The 24,299-nt window shown below is 35.8% G+C and overlaps 2 protein-coding genes across 2 annotated transcripts; one reads left to right on the forward strand and one right to left on the reverse strand.

The window, feature by feature from the left end:
* Positions 1-1,640: 1,640 nt before the first annotated feature.
* Positions 1,641-12,004, reverse strand: psen2 (presenilin 2). The gene is made up of 11 exons (XM_051910610.1): positions 11,841-12,004; positions 10,272-10,436; positions 9,349-9,557; positions 6,704-6,845; positions 6,508-6,575; positions 5,172-5,392; positions 4,423-4,521; positions 4,198-4,248; positions 3,963-4,082; positions 3,641-3,756; positions 1,641-2,266 (listed from the first exon to the last, which is right to left on the reverse strand). The coding sequence occupies exons 2-11, from the start codon at positions 10,401-10,403 to the stop codon at positions 2,111-2,113; spliced, it is 1,314 nt and encodes a 437-aa protein (XP_051766570.1). The 5' UTR covers positions 10,404-10,436; positions 11,841-12,004; the 3' UTR covers positions 1,641-2,110.
* On the forward strand, positions 11,727-22,797 carry srd5a2a (steroid-5-alpha-reductase, alpha polypeptide 2a). The gene is made up of 6 exons (XM_051892719.1): positions 11,727-11,822; positions 17,842-18,189; positions 20,408-20,462; positions 20,989-21,090; positions 21,952-22,102; positions 22,521-22,797. Exons 1-6 carry the CDS (start codon positions 11,727-11,729, stop codon positions 22,585-22,587), a joined length of 819 nt encoding a protein of 272 aa, XP_051748679.1. The 3' UTR covers positions 22,588-22,797.
* Positions 22,798-24,299: the final 1,502 nt, after the last annotated feature.

The raw sequence follows: 24,299 nt of genomic DNA on the forward strand, positions 1-24,299 counted from the left end.
AAAGCTCTCAGTTTTCATAAAGCAGTATAAAAACGTGTGAAAGCAAGGGTTTGTTTCATTCAGTTAACAGCTGATAAAAAAATGAACAGATATATAAAACTGAGAGGGGATCATTGTACAGCAAACGACTCTCAGCACAATATACAACCAACATGTTTTCAACTAGTTTCAGAAAATTTAGATTAAGTGATTATAGATGCCTCTTCACATTGAGTATGATGTTAAACTGAAGATGCTAGAAAAAAAAAAAATACATTGATATTGACCTGAAACTCGATAGTAAAATAAATAATTTTCTACTTTCTGTGTCCACGTGTCTCAGTAACATATTGCAGCTTCAGTGCACTAGTTTTCATGCACAATTTCGATGGCACAGAAAAACAACAAAGCAAGGCACCAACAACTTCTATGAGCTGGTATACCTGATAAGGGTCTAGAAGAAAACCTAGATACAAATGGAGCAACGAGGCTCACGTTCCCAGTGTACTTCATTAAATACCTGTCACATTGTCTGCAAGAGTTCCTAGATGAAAATGTAAACCAAAGATTTTGTCAGATTCGTAAACTGATAACTACAAATGTGCGTTTCATCTATATAATCAAAAGAAGAAAAAGTTACAGTAGTGACCATGATTTTGCTACGTTGTTCCAGGACTAGGGCTGGGTGATACAGCTTAGAAAATAATATCATATAAATCATCAATTTTATAATATTTTACAGTCATTTGAGATCCTTGACGTTATTCAGTTTATATATATATATATATATATATATATAGGCATTTATTTTGGTAGCACTTTACAATAAGGTTCTGCCGGTTAACATTATTTAACATGAACTAATGATGAAAAATACTTATAAAGCATTTATTAATGTTAATTTCAACATTTACAAATACATTATTAAAATTAAAAGTTGTATCTGTTAATATTTAAAGGACCTGAGCTAACATAAACCGACAATGAAAAGTTTTTATTCAACATTAACAAAGATCAATAAATACTGTACTCATTTAATGTTAATGTTATTTAATAATGGGACCTTATTGTAAAGTGTTAACATATATATATATATATGATTTAAGGACACAAATACTGCCATTTTTGCCAGTGAAGTAAATGAGATACTATTAAAACATCTTTGCATTAACACTTTCATACTCTTCAGTTGTAGGACTTGTAATTTCACTAAAACTTATCAAAAACATTCTACAAATGTTGCAGTTTGGTCTGGTTTTGTTTTTATAGTAAAAAGTTCTATTGATGTTTTTGAGGCTACCAGAAAAGTAGGATTTTCACAATGTTTCCAAAACGTTTTATTTTGGTTGTAAAATGTTAATGTTAACATGTTTAATTTGGGGTGTTTTCTAGAACATTGTACTGCAACCAAAATGCAACATAGTGAAATGTAATTATAAATTGACGAATAAAGAGCGCATTAAAAAAAATCACAATGTTGTGAATTATTGTGATTATATATATATATATCACCTAGCCCTATCTAGGACCAACAAACATGCTGATCCAGGATCACATCCTACTTTCCGAAATCATGTTGAATTTACATTATACGCTTTCATTGGTGTTTTGTACCTGCCACAATGTTAGCGATTCTAAAAATGAAAGTATACAGGAAAAACTCTATTTGTGTCATTAGTTTATTATGCTGTAACCACTGCAAACAGAACATCAGCTGCATGTGGGCCACATATACAGGAATCTGTCTTAGGGCTGAATCTAGCTGCATTCTGTTCTTCTCTTTACAAGTCGTTATTTGCGATGAAAAAGACACCTGTCTGGATGCTGGTCACACTCCTAAGTCATTTAACTTGTCAGTAAGTACAAAAAATTAGTAAAACTATTGTATATTCCAAAGAGCTACTGTGTAGCTGCTTGATAAAAACCAAAATGCCAATGCAAAGATGCATGGCAACTCAAAACTGATATCGGTTTGCTTGTTTTGATGCATTTCACACGTTCACTGACTCACCGAGAGCGTCTCAGAAATATCAGAAACCAGCTTAGAATTATAAGAACTAAAACATTTTGCTGAAACAGAACGAATGAAGGGCGCTCATCATGAAGTCCTTCACGTGTCAGAGGTTTTCTGTCAGATGTAGTACTGGTGGGCTGCCAGGCTGTCCATGAAGGGGCGAACCAGATTGTCTGTGGAGAAGTAGAACACCAGGCCGAAGGTGATGGAGATGGGAAGAGCCGGCAGAGCCTTCTTGAAAATGGCCAGCAGGAGGAGCGTCAGGCACAGTCCCTGCAAAACAACCACAGCAACTTCCTCAAGTTATCTGATGGCTCGAGATTCACCCAAATTAAACTCTTAGGCTCTGTTCCAAAGCCTAGTGAGCTGTCTGCCTTACTCACTAGTTCTAGTGCCCTACTAAGGCATCATTCACTGATTTGGAACATTCAACACAGGCAGCAACTCCAAATGTTTGATGGGAACACCACAATACACAACAATATGCATAAAATACATAGCACACACAAATAATGTGTATGACAGTCAATGTTTACTTAGATTAAACTATTTTTATCAATACTGTTAGTACTGAATAAATTATAAATATTAGGAATATTTTAAATATTTGTTTAATGGCATCTTTTTATTAAGCACTATGAATGAAGGTCAGTATCACTGATACTGATGTCTCTTAATTTTAGCCATTAATTACAACCATTCAACATTGTGATTAATCGATTTGACAGCAATTAATATAATATAATATAAGGACAGGTATATGTAATAAGTATATACTTGCAACAATGCATTTTGGGATTTCCTATAATTATAAACATTTTAAGTTTATGTTAACTAGTTATGTAATAACTGTGAACTACCTACTTCCAAGTCAAGTTACTCAAAACTTACTAGTGAATGATGAACTTTCCTGTAAGGCCAATCCACACAAATGTTTTTTTGCAAATTAAAACTTCTTAAATGCAAAACTGCAGCACATTGTAAATCCTGATCAGCAAAAAGCAGAATATGCTTTTTGAAAGCCTTTTTTGCGTTTTAAAACACTATAATTTAACTTTTAATTTATAGCTTAATGATAAAAAATGACTGTTCATTTTCTGACACAAATTTAACTGGTCCATACAGTTGTACTACACTACAGTTTAAAAGACTTCTTATTTGAAAGAAATTAAAACGTGCATTCAGAGAGGACACTTTAAATTGATCAAAAGTGACAGTAAAGACATTTATAATGTTACAAAAGATTTCCATTTCATCTAATTGCTGTTCTTTTGAACCTTCTATTTACAAAACAATCTTAGAAAAAATGAACTATAGTTTTAACAAAAATATTAAGCATCAAATCATCATATTAGAATGATTTCTGAAGGATCATGTGACACTGAAGACTGGAGTAATGATGCTGAAAATTCAGCTTTTTATCACAGAAATAAATGACATTTTAAAATATATTAAAATAGAAAATGCTGTTATTTTAAATTGTAATAATATTTCACAATATTATGTTTGCTGTATTTTTGATCAAACAAATGCAAACTTAAGACTTTAAAAAAACGTTGATAACAATCGTATCGACCCCAAACTTTTGAACAGTAGTGAACGTTAGTCTGTTCTTGATGAAGCTCACAGTCTGGCTGAAATACTCACAATAAGAATGGCCACGAAACAGGCCAGTGTGGTGTTCCAGTCTCCTCCGGTGGCCGCCGCCTTTCCCACCAGGACACTATAGAAGATGAAGTCCCCAAGACCCAGCTTCACCCCTCCTGTGTCAAAGTCAACCAACCGGCATTTCAGCATAGCATTAGGAAGAAAAATTGTTAAACCTGTTTGTAAAACTTGTATTGATTTCCTGGGGCACTTTTTTACTAGTTCACCTCATTGTCATTAGTAATTCAGTACATATGAGCCCTAATTACATGTTTGGTAAGCAACCAAAGAATATGATCTTTTTGACACTGAGAGCACTTACGGTCTTCCTCAAGGTCCTCTTCTGCTGAATACCGCCGCCTCCCTCCCTGAGCAACATCATCTTCTGACTCCACCCCTTCCTGTGCCCGGGCTCCACCCTCACCGCGCTGCCTTTCGTCAGCTGAGAAGACAACAACAGCTTATTGACCATTATCTAGGTCACAGGGTCTACTTTAACTCTACAAAGTCTTTTAAAAAGTACTAAAACACCAGTAAAGACCTAAAAAGCAGCTCACCTGTATCTGGATTACTAGCATCAGCCATTCCAACCATCCAAACCATGGCAGCTGAGAAAGAGAAACTTTTATTAGTACATGACCCATCTTGACTGGACTTAAATTGAGAAAATGTGATAATAGAAATAGAAAATGTGGTAATAGAAACTGGCGTGAATTTTAGACAATCCCATTTGCTCTGAGTCTCAAAGCTGTACGTGCTGGGATCATTTTTTCAGGACATACATGAATATATGAGCGCAGGGAAAATTGGCTCATTTCTTTCCTGAGCTGTCTCAACCAGCATCCTCAATGGGCCTTTCGGACACAGCACCGCTATCAGATCTGGAAAACAAACACACAATATTACTGATACTATCATGTGCACCAATCCCAGAGTTATGAGCATTTTCAGTGATTAAAAGTCAAGTTTGCAGTTTTTGTGCAACTATTGCAAAAAAGACCCGGCTTGGGAAAATTGTGTTTTATTTATTACAGAAATTATGTTCTGTACCTTTAAGAACTGAATTTTTAACATTAAACAAATTAAACGGATAATCCACCCAAAAATGAAAATTTTGTCATAATTTACTCACCCTCATGTCATTCCAAATCTGTATGCATTTCTTTCTTCTGCAGAACATAAAAGAAGATATTTTGTTTGAAGAATGTTGGTAGCCAAACAGTTTCAGTTCCCATTGTTTTTCATTGGATGGACAAAAAATACAATGGAAGTCAATGGAAACTGAAATTATCAACATTCTTCAAAGTATGGTTTCATGTTCCACAGAAGAAAGAAAGTCATACAGGTTTGGAACAACATGAGGGTAACTGATGACAGGATTTATTTCTGGGTGAACTATACCTTTAAAGAACTAATACTCCCTCTTTTAAATGTGAATGAGAGTCACAGTTTAGAAAGAGACAGAGAAGTTGAAGAACAAATACAGAAGCAGATGGTTCGAGGACTGTCAATCAACTTTCAGGCAAAATACCATATATGGAGATGGCTCCCAGTATGACCCATGCTGACCATTCGGGCAGGTATTTGATGAAGATGAGAGCCATGAGGGCGCTGATGACAATGAGGTACGCCTGCTGCAGCCGTAACGGCCCTTTCCAGTGGATGCAGATCATTCCCACAACGCCAAAATTCCAGATGATCATCACTAACGTTGGGTAGTCCATGGCGACGTTATATGTCTTGAACACTTCCCTGAAAAAGAAAGGGTTTGACAAAAATATTACTATAACACATTTAAATCAACTAAGACCAAATATTTATACAGGAGAATATCTAATTAAAATTTTTACTGATTAGCGGAAATGAATCAATTAGATTCTACATAATATGACCCATATTATGTAGAATCTAATTGATTCATTTCCGCTAATCAGTTCTTTTTAATGATTTGTTTGTATTCCCACTCAAAACTGTTCATGGAAATCTGTCATATTACATACTTTAAAATACTGCAGAAAAATTTTTTTATGTAGGTAAATATTGCTGTTAATTACTACGTATTTCTCTATGAATAAAAATGCTTAAATATTATTATTTCTGTCGGCAAAGACACAAGCCCGTCCAACACTAGGTGGAGCTATAATAAGGCAATTTGCATTTTGGATCACAACTTTGGAACCCGAAGGGCTAGAAACAAAATTCTTTTCGCCCAGCATCGAGTCAAGCCCTACAAAATGTATTTATCCGCCGATACAATTTTTCCGCCATTTTGAATTTTCCTAAAAACATACTTTTTTGAACTTCTCCTAGGTTGGTCCGATCTGCTTCAAAATAGGCACACAGCAGCTAGGGACAGTGCTAGCAAAAAGTTATCAAAAGAATTTTGATTTGTCGAAGCATTGCAAAGGTTTAAGTTAATTAATTGGTCAGGCAACGCCCATTTTTACGAGTTGACCTATAGCTGCTGAACGCAATGTCCAAGCTTAACAAAATTTGACAAACAAAGACGAAAGGATATTCTGAGGACACAAGTTTTGTAAAAATCCAAAAAAAAAACATTATAACTCTGCAGCCATATGATCCATGAAATTGAAAATTGGTATGCATCTTCTTTGGTGGGTGTCCTTTTAATATGACTAGGATACTTCAAAAATCATGGCCACCAGTGGCCAATCAATTTTCATCGGCTAATGCTTTAATAATCAAAAGAAGCAAAAAACATGACCACGATTGATCTCGGAGCCCTATCAAAAGGCTACAAATATAGAGAAATAATTTTGTTCAGCTATATTGCCCAGTATTGACACATCCTGCTGTATGAGATGGGTTACATACAGTAGAAATACGATAAGAAAGCAGAATCTCACCCCAGATACATGAAGCTGAACCAGAAGAGCAACATCAGTGACGACAGAATCAGCCAGCCATGAATAAACTGCACACAAAGAGAAAATAAACACCTCTTAGAAGATACAGTAATGATTTTTAGTGTTACAATCATGAAGTCACAATCAAAAGCACAGAACTTCATATATAGTGTTACAGTAATAAAGAGGATCTCACTTTATAGCAGCGATACTTATAAAGCACCACCAGTATTATGGTCATGAAGACAATGACGCTGATCATGACGATGGTGTTGAGGAGCGAGTTCAGGAGCCTCTGACCAACAGAGTTCGGATCCTCTTCGAACGGAGTGTAGATGCTGCAAAGCATGACTTTACTTCATTAAATTCTGCTTCATTTTAAAGGATTGATTCAAAAATGAAAATTCTGTCATTTATTCATCCTCAAATCTGTTACTTTTTTGTGATGCGTCCTGCTGTGTGAGTATCATAATATAAGAACATTAAATTATAGAATGTGATATTTAAAAAAAATAAAAATAAAGCTTTAATTTAAAAAGAAAGCAGTAATAAAAGACAATAAACGCATAAAAATTACACTTTTTTAAAAAAAGAATTTAGATAATATTAAATAATGCACAATATAACAGTAACAATAATAGCATTTCTTTAAAATAATTATTATATCTATCTGCCTAAATCAGTTAATATTGCATGCATACTTTTTCTGTGGCTAAGATGGTCACTAAATTGTTATCATTAAAAAAAAATGTTTTTACATGCTTTTTAGTGCTCACCAACAGTTATTTTATTGTTATGGCTGATAACCGCTAAATGGCTGATATTATGATTTAATTTAAATATTTTAAATAATTTTTAATTTTTTTTAAAATTCCTTTTGAAATCTCTTTTTGAATTAAAATGTTCATTTTTAAAATATTTTAAAATATTTAAAAAAAACACTAAAAAAATACTTCATGTTTTTTAAAATATTCAAAAAAGAGGAAATATTTCTTTCGAAATCTCTTTTGTGTTTCATATTTCCTCTTTTTTTTTTAAATATTTAAAAAATACTTTACAAAATCTTTATATATATACAGGTGCTGGTCATATAATTAGAATATCATCAAAAAGTTGATTTATTTCACTAATTCCATTCAAAAAGTGAAACTTGTATATTATATTCATTCATTACACACAGACTGATATATTTCAAATGTTTATTTCTTTTAATTTTGATGATTATAACTGACAACTAAGGAAAATCCCAAATTCTGTATCTCAGAAAATTAGAATATTACTAATGACCAATACAAAGAAAGTATTTTTAGAAATCTTGGCCAACTGAAAAGTATGAACATGAAAAGTATGAGCATGTACAGCACTCATTACTTAGTTGGGGCTCCTTTTGCCTGAATTACTGCAGCAATGCGGCGTGGCATGGAGTCGATCAGTCTGTGGCACTGCTCAGGTGTTATTAGAGCCCAGGTTGCTCTGATAGTGGCCTTCAGCTCTTCTGCATTGTTGGGTCTGGCATATCGCATCTTCCTCTTCACAATACCCCATAGATTTTCTATGGGGTTAAGGTCAGGTGAGTTTGCTGGCCAATTAAGAACAGGGATACCATGGTCCTTAAACCAGGTACTGGTAGCTTTGGCACTGTGTGCAGGTGCCAAGTCCTGTTGGAAAATGAAATTTGCATCTCCATAAAGTTGGTCAGCAGCAGGAAGCATGAAGTGCTCTAAAACTTCCTGGTATACGGCTACATTGACCTTGGACCTCAGAAAACACAGTGGACCAACACCAGCAGATGACATGGCACCCCAAACCATCACTGACCGTGGAAACTTTACACTGGACCTCAAGCAATGTGGATTGTGTGCCTCTCCTCTCTTCCTCCAGACTCTGGGACCCTGATTTCCAAAGGAAATGCAAAATTTACTTTCATCAGAGAACATAACTTTGGACCACTCAGCAGCAGTCCAGTCCTTTTTGTCTTTATCCCAGGCGAGACGCTTCTGTTCAAGAGTGGCTTGACACGACAGCTGAAACCCATGTCTTGCATACGTCTGTGCGTAGTGGTTCTTGAAGCACTGACTCCAGCTGCAGTCCACTCTTTGTGAATCTCCCCCACATTTTTGAATGGGTTTTGTTTCACAATCCTCTCCAGGGTGCGGTTATCCCTATTGCTTGTACACTTTTTTCTACCACATCTTTTCCTTCCCTTCGCCTCTCTATTAATGTGCTTGGACACAGAGCTCTGTGAACAGCCAGCCTCTTTTGCAATGACCTTTGTGTCTTGCCCTCCTTGTGCAAGGTGTCAATGGTCGTCTTTTGGACAACTGTCAAGTCAGCAGTCTTCCCCATGATTGTGTAGCCTACAGAACTAGACTGAGAGACCATTTAAAGGCCTTTGCAGGTGTTTTGAGTTAATTAGCTGATTAGAGTGTGGCACCAGGTGTCTTCAAAGTTGAACCTTTTCACAATATTCTAATTTTCTGAGATACTGAATTTGGGATTTTCCTTAGTTGTCAGTTATAATCATCAAAATTAAAAGAAATAAACATTTGAAATATATCAGTCTGTGTGTAATGAATGAATATAATATAAAAGTTTCACTTTTTGAATGGAATTAGTGAAATAAATCAACTTTTTGATGATATTCTAATTATATGACCAGCACCTGTATACATATATTTAAGAAATATATAAAAAAGAAAAAAAGAAAAATAAATAATCCTTTTGAAACACAAAAGTAGAATTTCAGTTCCATGGAAAAATAACCGCATTCAGGTACAGAACATGAGGGTGAATAGACAGAATTTTCATTTTTTGCTGAATTTAAGGTAACAAAACCCTTACAGCCGCTGTCCGCTCTTCTCCGTGTAGAAACTGACAGACTTGATTGTTGCCACGACGACCACCATGCAGAGCGTGACGGGGATGAAGAGCATGATGACATGCTTAGCTCCATATTTGAGGGTCAGCTCCTCTTCCTCTCCGTCAGGAGTAGCCGCTCTCTCTCTCTCCACTGGCACGGGCTCATCCAAGCCTGAGCTGACCGGCCGTCGCTGCGGGAATTAAAGGTGCGGATGAGAAAAATGGGACTTGTTGATGCAGATATACACGTTTTGTAGACAATAATAATGTCCACTAAAATATCATAAAACTGTTGAGCATAATCATGTCTTCAATCATGCAAATATCTAGTTCAGTCATGAAACTAGGGCACAGGTTGATAGGTCCTTACATGCAATCTGCAAGTGATCACATCATTATCACATGGCACAAGCTGATTGGCCTCTGCTGATCCTGCAGCCAATAAGATTGCTTGCTCAACATATAAATAGTCTGGTTCAGTGTTTGCTGTAAACTTGTCCTGCAGTGCGCTATCAGAGATCCTATGAACCCCTCCACCTCCCCAGCTCCACCTGCCTAGATCTGCTACAGGATTCATGTATGTCTGTTTATGCAGCAGCAGCATATCTTACATGCTCACAGCAGCGTGTCTGTGTATCTATTAGCAGTAGTAAGTCCATACTTGATCTGCAGCAGCAATAATCAACAGTAGCAGCAGATCTAATCTTCCAAGACCAAATACATTAACATTGGCATTTTCAATAACATGTTAAAACTATTCCGAGAGTTGTCATGATTGAAATGTGATTTAAATCAGATGCAAAGTAAAATCTCTATTTTGGCACACTTCAGGTTTAGTTCTTTGAGCTAACATGTACACTAAATGTACACGAAAACGGCAGTAGGGAGACCTCATGTCCACTTACTCGTTTAGCATCTGTTTCCTGGGGAAGAGACATATCATGATCTTGGCTGTACGAGGGGATGGTTGGGCTTTCGGACTGGACCAGAGCGGACCTCTCGTTGTAAGAGTCCTCTTCACTGTCCGAGGTATTCATGAAGAGAATGTGACCGAAGCCAAATGCCCAGAGCTGAAAAATGCATCACGCCAGATTAATATAACTGACAGCCCTCAATAACCATAAAAGCCATAATACCATAGTTTGTTTGTTTTATTGTGGAACTCAGCATTATGGTAATATCATACAGTCCTTTAGTACCATGGTATATGAATAATTATACAAGATTCAAGATTTTTATTTGTCACATACTGTTATATAAACTTGCAGTGTAGATTGTGCATTAAATATAAAAAAGTAGGTAAAAATGATTAAAAAAAAGATGATAATGATTAAATATCATTCTTTCTTTTGTTCATTTAGTGTAAAATATTCCTGCATTTTACATATACATAAATAACATTGAGATATGTATATCAAACATGGTCGAAAGGCTAAAAATAGAGATTTTTTTTCAGTTTTATCACCCAGCACTGAAATATCCTGCCATATGAGATCAGTTATATAGTAATATGATAAGAACATTAATATTATGTGAATGCTTCACATTCCATAACAAAAAAAAAATAAGCACTGTAAACCACTGCAAAAAAAGAAATCAGTAAACACTATAGAGCAATAAAAGTATATAAATTATAAAAAGAAATAAAAGAGATGAGGGGAAAACTTTCCTTTCTATTATATAATGCACAATATTTCAGCAACAATATAGGTATAGGCCAATAATAGCATCTTTAAAATGTTGTTATTATACGTATCTGCCTAAATCGGTTAGTACAGGAAGCAGATACTATCAGGGCGTATTTAACTTTTTCTGTGTCTAAAATAGGCACTGAACTGTTTTGAGATGTGAATTTTAGTGATGCACAAATAAATATTTTAATGTAATGGCTGATTATGTTATACATTTATGTTAAAAAAGACAAAATATTCCTTTTGAAATCTGCTATAGAAACAAGTCAACTGTAAGTCAGTAAGTGATATGGTGCTGATATATCATGTTTCCCTATTGACGTTACTTTAAGGTTGAAATGTTATAGAATATTCAATGTGAACAATTTTATACAACATACAAAAGAATATAGATTCATAATATCCATCTGTATCGGCTACATTTCTATTTCGGGGCATTTCTAAATATTACTATATTGTGATATGATACTGCCATAATGATAGTATCAACAGTACCTCTGTAAGTTGATTATGCATTTAAAAAACAGAAAACATGGATCTTTAAAAAGTAAATAATAATCTCTGGGACAAATATACGCGTTTCCCCCAGTTATAATGACTGCTGCACCACTGCTCTTATTCATTATACTGTCATGTTCTAATAATGTTCCGCAGATGAAAGCATTCATCATGATCCATGATTTTCCAACGTCTCCTAATGTGTCTGGAAACCCAGCCAGTTCCTTCACGTATCTAAAGAAAAATAACATCTGCCGAATCGTACAGGTGAGAAGACTGAAATACCTTTGATGTGACGGTATTTATTTACATGAAGGATGATCCACCAGTGTTATTTGCAAAAGGACTCCGTCAAAACATCGCGAATCCCAATGAGGAAGTGATGCCGATCAGCTGATCCTCACCCCACGTGACGCTCGAGCGCGTGACGTCAACTGACCACATTCGTGTCAACAAGTCACATTTAAAAAATGAGGAGAAAGAAAACATTTGGGCTATTTTATGTGTAATCGTAATTTTGGTTGTCTCATTATCTGGCCCAACTAATTATAGTTAGTCCCTGAAATACACTGTCAATAATAATGAGAACAAGATGGTAGGTTAGGTGGCAAACTTAATCTAATATTCTGTATGGAAAATTAAATACAGACAAGCGCTATTATTGTCTACATAAATTTCACCTGTTTTTAACTTACATTCCTTATAGTAAATGAAATGACACTTATTCAGTATATTGATAACTTTTACTAATACTCTTACAATAAGAGTATATATATAGGGCTGGGTATTGACAAAATTTTCACGACTCGATTCGATTTCTATTCACATGCTTGCGATTCGATTCGATTCGATATCGATTATTTTGGATGTAGCCTAGTAGCCTATATCAGTTACTGTACATAACAAAATCATGGCTGTCATAACTATTCAAACATGCATTAAATATTGAAGAACATTATAATGAATATGTAACGGTGCATAGCTATATTTATAAGAATGCTGCTTTCTAGAGTTCACTTTTCTAGCTGACTAATGAGTTTATGGTCACTGAATATGTTTTTCTGAGGTAAATGTGACGTTACGTGACATTGTTTACAAGCTGTTTTATTGACGTCTTTCCGAGGTTGAAACACTGAGCTATTTCATGTGACATGGTACGGATTTCGGTAAGTTGTACTGTATATTTTAACATACCTTCAGATGTTTAGTCATGTTTATTTCGCGCTGTACCTGGTATTAAAGCGGAGGAGAGGATGTTCACATTCGCTCCGTGTTGCCGCTTCTCTTTAACTGAGGCGCTAAAGCGATCTGTCACGCCACATTAAACAGCGCCAAAACGGTATTTATTTTTTGAATCTCATAATAAGATGGACGTCATTTGAAATCTGAGACTTTGCTTCATATCAAAAGTAACAAAGCACAAAGATTATTGCGATTTATTGCTTTATTGCGCTACATGTTCTGTTCATTCATCAACTGAAAACAGACTAGATTAATCGATTCTTGGGATTTAAGAATCGATATCGGTTCGTAAAAATGAATTATGTTTTACTCTATTTTAAATGGTCATTGGAGAAGAATCTGGTTACATTCTGGCAAAAAAAGCACTTCTAACAGGATTAAAGAGACGTTATATAAATGTATTATATAAAATGCAATTTATGTGGATAAAGGAAATGAAGGAAAGTTTGTCATCTATCAACCATCTAGAAGATCTTTAGCAAACACACAATCTTGCAACTACAGCAATAACCTTGAAATATCTCTTCAGACCATTCAAACTAGGGTGAATTCGGGTAATCTGGGACACTGGGTAATGTGGGACACCTAAGCTCCAGTGTGTTTCCTGTTCTAACAGAATTGGTGGTGTGTTTCAAATGGGATATATCACCCTCCGAAGGGCACTTCGGAGTGAAAACAATCATGGCCGCCATATTGAAGAGTTGTTCCAAACCAAAGTGCTCAAAACTGGCCACTTTAAAGGGCCCTTCGGAATGGAGGATTTCGAAGGATACAACTGAAAGACACTCCGGGCCCCCATGATCCTTTGCACATGGAAGTTGTTTGGCATCAGAATGGGTACGGGAGGCTCGGAGTTCGATTTTACCTATAAATGTAGACTATAGTATTTTTCTATACTACTGTAATATTTATACAAGTTAGATTTGGCACATTATTATGGTCAAAACGACATTGTACTTCAACAAAAATACTTTACAGCTCCCTTTATCAGTCCATTCAAATGTTTCAAATACATAGACACAATATACAATGTGGTGCAATAACCAAAAATAAATAAATAAACTAACGTTAAACAAAAGGCACAGCTTGCACAGTCTACTCATCATTCAGATCGTGTTTTTTGGGGGGTCAACCAGCGTACAAAATGTGCGACGAAGGCGCCTCCTTGATTGTCTCGTTAAGATGACGCAGAAGTGCGTTCCAAAAAAAGAGTTTTTTTGACCCCTACACCCTTCATCCCTTTGAAGCTCTCACTCCGGAGGGTAAACCCTTTGAAGGGATTAGGGCATAGTGATGAGCCCTTCCGAATGGAACGCAGGGTTAGGCCCTGTCCCAAATGGCACCCTAAACCCTCACGGTCTTCCTCTGAGTCTGCACTTTCACAACGTAATGCTGCTTTGACTGCCGGGTAGAAGTCCTCTGCATAGCTCACAGACTTGCGGGCTCAGCAGAAGTGCGCACCGAGGGCGCATAGCAGCCGCAAAGGGGGCACTCACGAGCACCCTTCTTTAAGCTTAAATGACGAATGGGAGACCATACGGTCTTGTGGACTTACAATGGCCGCTGCGTGCGCGTGTCCATTAAGTCCACAAGACCGTAGGGTGTCCCATTCGTCATGTGCACCAAAAGTGCACATGAAGTGTGCCATTTGGGACAGGGCCAAAGGGGCAGCCCAGATAGCAACTTTGTGTCGGCCCAGAACCAGCCCATATCTGGCACATGCGGAATGATGATCTGGGCCACACGTGGCAGGAATGATTGCACTTGGGCGGACCGCTCCTGTTTGCCATATCTGGGCCACAAGCAGGCCATAGAAATGCCGCATGTCAGCCAAGAGCAAATAAATAAACCTAAACTGGACCTTATCTGATCCACAAAATCTTATATATTATTTATAGAGTCATCTCAGCATTAACAAGCCTGTTATCAAGCAGAATCACTAAAGGAAACAGAAAAAAAGAGACAAGCAGAAACACAAGAACTACAACTGACTTCAGCCACAGCCTTAGAGGAAATCAACTGAAGATAAAAGACATTAAATCTCTGAAGATCTGATTAAACAACTCCACAAACAGCATTACCAGCTTCACTTATTACTAACCAGACTGACTTTATTTCTGTCACACGTCTACAGAAGCTCTTATTGAGAATTAACAGAAGTTTAACTTCTATTAGAAGTTTATCATGTTTGTTTCATTTAAGATTACCATGATGGTGATTGATGTTTCCATTAGTTGGCCTCTTAACTTTTTTCATATGTATGTATATATATATATATTTGTCTTCTTTGGCTGCTATGATAGTGTGTTTGTCAAACACATTTGCAGTAGCAACAAAAATTGAAACAAGATTTGTGTTGGCTGTTAGCTAGTGATGATTTTATAATCGTTGTGAAATGGCCTGAATCACTGATGTTGTTTAAATGTAAAAATTGTTTTGCGACATTACAAACCCTGCGTTTCTGTGACATGAGATTCAGCTGTACTGCAGAAATTGAAAAAAAAAAAAGTATTTTGAGGTGCCACACAAAGACATCAAGAATCAGCACATGAATCTCAACTATGGTGACAATCAAAAGTGTCATGTAGCCGCAATGCATGCTGGGTACCATAGTACAAAACTCCCAGAATGCATCAGAGCATGGATACATTATGCAGCTGATCTGATTGTCTGAATATTTTGTTTATTGTCACCATTGTTGAGATTCATATGCTGATTACTGATATCTGTGTTTGTCATTGTAGCTTGCCTTTTTGTATTCTTTTTCATCTTCAATCTTCTGATTCCTGCAATACATTCAGATCTCATGTTGCAGTAACAATTTTTATATTCAATTATTATGTTCAAGTGAAATCGGAGAAGCAGGCTCTTTCATGATTATAATAAAATCATCAATAGCTAACTATCATCACTCAATCACACGAGTTTTCTTTGCTACTGCTAATGTGTTTGACAGAAACACTACCACAGCAGCCAGAGAAAACAAACATATTATAAAAAAAAAAAAAAAAAAAGTTAAGAGGCCAACCAATGGAAACACCAATCACCATCATGGTAACCTTAAATGAAACAAACATGAGAGTTAAACTCCTGTTAATTCTCAATAAAAACTGCTGTAGACGTCTAACAGAAATAAAGTCAGTCTGGTTAGTAATAAGTGAAGTTGGTAATGCTGTTTGTGGAGTTGTTTAATCAGATCTTCAGAGGTTTAATGTCTTTTATCTTCAGTTGATTTCCTGTAAGGCTGTGGTTGAAGAAAGTTGTAGACTTCCTTCCTTCAGTGATTCTGCTTGATAACAGGCTTGTTAATGCTGAGATGAGTCTATAAATAATATATAAATATTTTGTGGATCAGATAAGGTCCAGTTCTGGTTTATTTCTTTGCTCTTGGCTGACATGTGGCATTGCTGTGGCTTGCTTGTGGTCCAGATCTGGCAAACAGGAGCGGTCCGCCCAAGTGCCATCATTCCTGCCACATGTGGCCCAGATCATCATTCCGCATGTTCGGGGCCGGATCTGGGCCAACACAAAGTTGCTATCTGGGAGGGCACTTGTCAATCAAGAAGCTCCCCTGGGAATTGTATGACAAGGTCAGTGACATAGGATTCCGACTAGATTAATGTTAAGGACATAAATCTGTCACAAATAAGACAATGTTCCTAATTGTTGTCGAATTATGTTTATGATCTATTCAAGCAACACAATATGTATTAAAGTGTTGAAAATGTGTTTTAGTTTTTTCTTTCAACCATTTTTTGTTGTCCCACTTTAGCTAAAATATAAAAAAATATCCATGACCTTTATGAAGAAAATATGACTAGCCTATATGTGTATATGAATTAATACAATTTCTACACAGCAAAATCCTCAGTTAAATTAACACTGATGGGTTTTATATGAGTCCACACTCAGAGTGTGAAAAAGTAACTTAGACTGTGAAAAGGTAACACTGAATCAGTGTTGAAGTTAAGTAGATAATTAAGTGATTAATTAAGTGATGATTAGTCATTAATCTGCTGTTAACAAGAAGAATCATTGAACGACAGAGGAACACAAGAACTACTTTATCTTCAGTTGATTTCATCTAAGGCTGTGGTTGAAAGTTGTAGTTCTTGTGTTTCTCTTTCCTTCAGATTCTGCTTGTTATCATCAGGTGTCTTCAATAATGCTCAATCATCATTTAATTAATCACTTAATTACCTAATCAACATCAACACTGCTCCAGTGTTGCTTATAACACTTATAACAGTGTGGACTCATATAAACTCTGAGCAGTGTTAATTTAACACTGGGAAATTTGCTGTGTATGAATATACATTTTCTTACTGAGATTTCTGTACTTGTCATTTTTTCATAATGCTTTTTAAAAAACTGGTGATATTGTGTTTGACATGCATAAAGTATGGTGAATATAGCCTTTTTTTAGGAATAATACATATGTCCCAGATGATCAAATTCAGGCAAATTTTTTCTTTTCTTTTGGCACAAAAACACCAATAGGTGTGGCATGTCTCTTCTGGGTATAATACATTCTTTCTTCTGGTGTGGTTCGAAAACATCACATAAAACAACACATAGGGATTTGAGAAAAGTCTTATGTGTTGATCTAATGTGTAGATAAAATAAATTGCAGTAGTCAAAATTGCAAAAAATGTCCCAGATTACCCGAATTCTCCCTATATGACTGCAACTGAGGGTTACAAAATTTATCACTGCGGCTCTTTAAAAAGCTATACGCCTTTGTATCTTATTTACCCCTAAAAGGTGCATATTAGTACCCTAAAAGTAATAAATTATGCATATTTTGAAAGAGTAAGGGTATTGCCCCAGTGACAGCTTTTGTACTTTTTTTCTGAGAGTGTACCAATGGATTTCATAAGTTCTTTCAGAAAATTCAGGAGCATTTTAGGAAAACTCACAGGATCCCAGTTTCTCGGTCAGTCAGTGTGTGACTGCCATTACTAATTGACTTCGGGTGTTTATTTGCTCTTGTACATTTCACGCACATGCAGAACCAATAAAATGTGGTGGGAGGAACCCAAAGGTTTTACATGAGGCTGGGTTCTTCAAAAAGAAGGGCACACTGCAGAGCATTGAGAAACACAACAGAAGCAGCAATGATTTGCCAGGAAAACACTATTCACTGTGGCAGCTGGGCTTTTGTAGTCGGTGGATTACTTTACCTCTTGCGGCAAATGACCACATACACGCCATACGGACGTTACGTGGATACAAAATCTCCTGGGATTATGGTCCCAGCCAGGGCAGGCTGGTTTATTCAGGAGCTTCCTTCATTCCTTGTTCCTGTGCTGTTGTTTTTAACAACAGAAAGTTTGCCAGGGATAGGAAGACATTTACTGCTCTGGACCTTTTGCTTGCACTACTTTCAGAGGTAATAACTCACATTTCATATATAGATTAGTGCATTAATGTCAACAATATTAACAAGCACAACATTTTAATACAGACAAGGAACTTGAATGTGAGAAGCACAGTGGAGTTTTGCTGGTACTATGTTACTGAAACATAATCCAGACACAGCTTGGCCAGTTAAAATAAGCAAGACTGTACTTGAATGCCTGTATCAGATTACCCAACTGGTTTTGGGTTTTGTATTGTTTTTCAGTTTTGGAACAGGAAAGAGCATGAAGTATAATCACTATCTTCATGTCCAAAATAAGTATAATCACTAGTAGTATCACTAGAAGTATAATCACTATCTTCATGTCCAAATAAGTTGTAAAATGTACTGAAAATTACTCTGAAAGTTTAAGTAATGGGTGAAAATCAAAGTATATATTATAATTAGGTGGCACCTGCCAACTGAATTTTTAAGATGTTGATTTTATAACAGTCAAGCAATTGAAAATAGCTGTTATAAACTGTTTATTGACCACATTTACACTTGATTTAAGATTGTGCATCTTTAGCAGTGGCTATAATTCAAATATCCTGCTTTAGTCAGTATAATTTTAGCATAATTTGGCAAACTGGCATACTAACATTGGGCAAATAAAAAAAATAAGTCATGATGACCTGTGCAGATGTACTTTGTACTTTGGAAGTCTAAAGTACAAACTCTCAAACATAATACTTTAGTATAGTAAGTAGGGTTAGTCAAGTTCTTTAGCTGTTTAATGTGTAAGTTTCTATGTTTTTAGACAGTTTAGATAACGGTGTACAAGCAGAAGTAGCTTCTTTTTCAGTAAAGGTTCAGTAGAATGAAAAGGAAGGGAAAATGTTTTGTAACCGCACCTTTGAGGAAATTAGGTCAACTGTCTTCTCACAGCAGCAAAGGCAAATATCACGTTCACATCTTTTTGTCACACGTAAAGCAATTGAACTACTGCTGTTTTTACATGAAGATGGATGATTAATAAATAATCCAATTTAACTTTTTTTTTCAAATGCACATCCTCATTAACTTGGCCAGCTGGAAAAATACCGTTTTTTATCCTGATCTAGTCACTCCTAGTTATAAATGGGAATACGTCCCGCCTTCTAAGTAAAAGAGCCAATCGCTGATTGATAAAGTCATTGCGTCACTGTAGCTGCCGTTAGAGGCTCCGATTCCCATAGAAACCTGAGACTCGCGTATAAGGGGCTGTTCACACAGAACGCGTCTAAAAACGCGAGACGCAGCGCTCAGGAAGGGTTTTAAAAAAGCGCAGCGTAGAACGCGAGCGTCTTGAGACGCGCCTTTGAGACGTGATGCAATAACAACAATAACGGAAATAATAGAAATAGGCAAATAGCAGAATTGACAGATACAAGTTTTGACATGGAAAAAAAGAAAATAAGATTATAATGAGCGCCTCCTCCGCCATGTTGCCGTCATATAAAACAGTTGTCATGCCAACTTGCTACTGTAAACAGAAGCTGGCATCGCTTGTCCCGCTTCCGAGTTCTTCTGATTGGTCCACTGTTTTGGAACTGACCGTGATGAGCGGCGCTGCGTGTAAAAGTTGAAATTCTTTTAACTTGAAACGGCGTCTTAAAAACGCGGCGCTCATGTGCGAGGCGCTGCAAAAGATGCGAGACGCGAGCGTAACGGTCATGCACGTCCATCAAGCGCGTGTTTACATATAAAAACAATGGGAAAGTAGCGCATTGGAATAGAAAAACCCGTTCTGTGTGAACGGCCCCTAAGACTGTACATGCGCACTGGCTCGTCTAGCCTTAAAAATAAGCTTTTTAAATGCTATTTTAGCATAAGAAACAACATTTATGGGACGGTTCATATCAGATTTTGTTGCTGATTTGAAATATGTAATTTAATTAGGAGTTCGCCAAGCAGTTTTTGAGATTTCAGGATTCCCCTATTCAAATAGATAGAACATGGTCTTGGATGTCCGGCGTTGCAAATATGGCCGCCGAGTGAACAGACTTTCCTTGAAAGGGACCTTGTCTGAGATGAAGAAGCAACATTTAAGATACCATTGCTGTCATATTTAATTGCTCAACTGCCACTATGTTACTGAAACATAATTGCATAACAGGACTGCACTTGCATTCAATTAAACCAACCAGACTGTTCTTGCATGCTCATTGCCAACAAATTCACTTTTATTTGTGGCAACTGTTTCATCACACTCTTTGCTGTTCTGCAGGACCTTTGTGTACTCCTTACTGACCAAAGGCAGACCGTCTCCTCTCCACATTGTGGTGAGTGCGGTCATCTTCTGCTGTGTGAATGGCTTTCTGCAGGGTCACTATATGCTCCACTGCACTCGGTACCACACCGAATGGCACAGAGACACACGCTTCATAACTGGTACATGGTGCTAATAGACCATTAGATGCTTTGGTCCCACTTTATATTAAATGCCTTTATTTAAATTAATCATTTGACACAATGCATTTACTGTGTACATACATGTTTTTACATTGTACTTATATATATATATATTTTTTTAAAATACCTGCATGTAATTATAATTGCCCCTTAACACTCCCTTAAACCTGTCCTAACCTTACCTGTATCCCACCTCAATAGCAGCACAAGTGTTTGCAATACAACATGAACACAATAAGGGCATCTACATTTTTGTGCAAGTAAAGACACCTAATATAAAGTGTGACGGATCTTTTTGATAAACTATAAGATTGATTTGAATGGAATCAATTAATGCTGCTGTTTCATTGGTTACAGATCATAAAAACACTCAGTTGAAATGAATGTTTCTTCCAGGTGTGTTGATGTTTTTCTCTGGAATGGCCATCAACATCCACAGCGACTATATTTTACGAAACCTGAGGAAACCAGGAGAGGTCAGCTATAAAATCCCTAGAGGTCAGTATTTGATATGATGAGCTCAGTTATGTTATGGTGAAATAGAACAGAAAAATAGTTACATATATAAATTAATAAATTATATTTCTTGTATATTAAAATGTAAAAAATAAATAAATAAAATTTATAAAAATTTAATTAAAAAAATAATAAATATTTTTTTTTAAATAAAATAGTTATACATATATATATAATTTTTTTTTAAATTTTATATATAAAATAATAGAATAGAAATATAGTTATAAAAGAATATCTACTATATCTATTATATAATATGAAATTATATATATAAATTATTATAAATTAATAAATTTTATTCCTTGTAAAAGAAATATAGTCATATACATATACATTTATATTAAAATTTAATATTTAAAATTGATTAAATTTACATAAAAAATGAATAAATTAAATTTCTTGTAAAATAAAGTTATGTATTATGTATATATATTATTTTAAATTTTATACATAAAATAATAGAATAGAAAGTTATAAAGTTATAAAAGAATATCTACTATATCTATTATGTATTATATATATATATATATATATATATATATATATATATACATATATATAAATTATTTCTTGTAAAAGAAATATAGCCATTTATATAAATATAATACATTACTGTGTATTTATATATTATTTTTTATAATTTATTGCATAAAGACAATTAATAATTGTCTCTTTATGTCTCAAAAAATGTGTTAAAAAATATGTATTTTTTTCTTTATTTTGATTTTGGAGTGAAATGTGACTCAGACATGTTCTTAAAAAGGTTTCTTGAGATTTATCTGAGTGGGACTGAACCTCCTTATTTCTTAATTCAATTGTACACTAAACATTTGTTATCTTCAGGAGGAATGTTTGAGTTGGTCTCTGGCGCAAACTTCTTTGGGGAGATCATTGAATGGTGTGGATACGCTGTGGCCAGCTGGTCCTTTCCTGCTTTCTCATTTGCTCTGTTCACCATCTGCTCCATTGGGCCACGAGCCTACCACCATCACAGGTGCTCCAACAACTCCAAAACTTTCTTCCTAAATCCAGTCAGTGCCCTACGGTGGCACACTCAGATGTGAAGGCTGTTCCAAAATGCTGCCTTCTAAAGATATCTGCTTTTGGCTATTGATTCTAATATTTTATTATTATTTATTTTAAACATTGATTATATTATATTATTTATTAATAAACCATTCATTCAAAACCAAAAAATACTGATAAAAAGTTTAATTTAAATATTTATACTTATATTTATTAGGGTACATGACATTAAAATAACATTTAAATGGTGACTGACTTTTTAAATCAGTCGAGAATCCAGCATCTGGCACACAAAGCTACATTATGGATTATAATAAAGTAATAAAGGTTTGTCTTTATCTTATGCTAACAACCTGGAAGTAAATGTCTGCTTGTCTTCTTCACAGGTATTACTTGGAGAAATTTAAAGATTACCCCAAATCAAGAAAGGCTGTGATCCCTTTTCTGCTATAACAAAGTCAGCAGCAACACAAAATCTTAAAAGGGAAAATCAAAGTTTCCAGCTCATGAAAACAAGTTGAAGCCCTGAGCTAAATAAGAACTGCAAGTGCTGATGTTAACACATGTCCTGCTCACACACAAATATCACACAAAGGGGACATTACTGAAGTTTTGTATTTATTTTTTTAAATACACCATTAAAAACCTATGTTTACATCTGTACATAGTGGAGAATGATCATTTATATACAAATGCCCATTTAAGCACAGACTTGTCATAAAACAATTCATCAGTCATAAATGATTATAACCGGTCAAGTGTCACTGGTGCTCAAACATGAAACGCAAACTGAGCAAAGCTGCTGTTCAAAGTCCACTGAAGCGTTTCGTTGAATGTGGTCGATATGCACCACTCAGTAAGTGCTTCATGGCGATAGATTAAACTTCAGAATTAAAATGAAAACAGAATTATTTTGATTTCCATAATATGTGTGTGCATCAGAAACAGAGTGTGTAATATTAGTCACCAGACAGACAAGAAAGCACTTGTATTAACTGTGATAAACCACACACAACCCCACATAATCACTCAAATGCATATATCATTTGCTGTTACTCCTCTGAAGCGGTTTTGCTCTTGATCTGCCGTTCTGTGCGCACCGAACTCTTCATCGCCTTCTGCAGGAGCCATGTGCCAAAATGGATACCAGCAAACGCACCACCAGCAACCCAAAACCAGTTCTTCCTAAGCCAGCTCTGGCTTCTCATCTTCTCTGTCCTCGTTGTACACTAAGGTCTTTAGAAGAGGACCTGCAAATGCAAGTGGAAGGTTAGGAAAGAAAAAGATAATCAATAGAAGTGTTGTTATCTTTAGTTATTTGCATAAAGTTGAACTTTGCTCAACTTCACCCAACAGTCGCTGTTGCTTTATTGAAAATGAATGAACTGTATCACTCTGAGAAATTGTATGTGTGAACGCTACTTATATCAGGCTGTCAAGAAGCATTTCATTGATTGGACATCCTGTTACTGAACGCGCTAAACAAGCTGAACAACAGAATGAACTGGGATGTGTCGCTCATGAACTGACTCAAATGACGCTTACTTAGTCTTTCCTGCTCAACAAGAAGTGGGTCAGAAGCAGCAAAATTTGTGCACATAGAATAATCTCTAATTTATGAATATCTAATTAAAAAGGTATATATTCTATATTTTTACATTTGTATATTTTATATATGATTTTCTTGTTTCAACTAAAAATAAAATGTATCTTTTTCAAATGTTAGCAGCCAGGGCAAGTTAAAACAGCAATGACTTTGTGGTACGGCTGTTGGTTCAGACGGGCTGGTCTGAGTATTTCAGAAACTGCTAATCTACCAGGATTCAATTTCACACACAACCGTCTCTAGGGTTTACAGAGAATGGTCTGAAAAAGAAAAAATATGAGTGGAAGTGAGCGGCAGTTCTGTGAGCGAAAATGCCTTGTTGATGCCAGAGGTCAGAGGAGAATGACCAGACTGGTTCAAGCTGATAGAAAAGCAACAGTAACTCAAATAATTGCTTGTTACAACCGAGGTCTGTAGAAAAGCATCTCTAAACACATCAAACCTTGAAGCAGATGGGCTACAGCAGCAGAAGACCACACTGGTGTCACTCCTGTCAGCTAAGAACAGGAAACTGAGGCTACGATTCACACGGGTTCACCAAAATTGGACAATAGAAGAT

This window comes from Ctenopharyngodon idella, chromosome 1, assembly GCF_019924925.1.
Source record: "Ctenopharyngodon idella isolate HZGC_01 chromosome 1, HZGC01, whole genome shotgun sequence".
In the NCBI taxonomy this organism is placed as follows: Eukaryota; Metazoa; Chordata; class Actinopteri; order Cypriniformes; family Xenocyprididae; genus Ctenopharyngodon; species Ctenopharyngodon idella.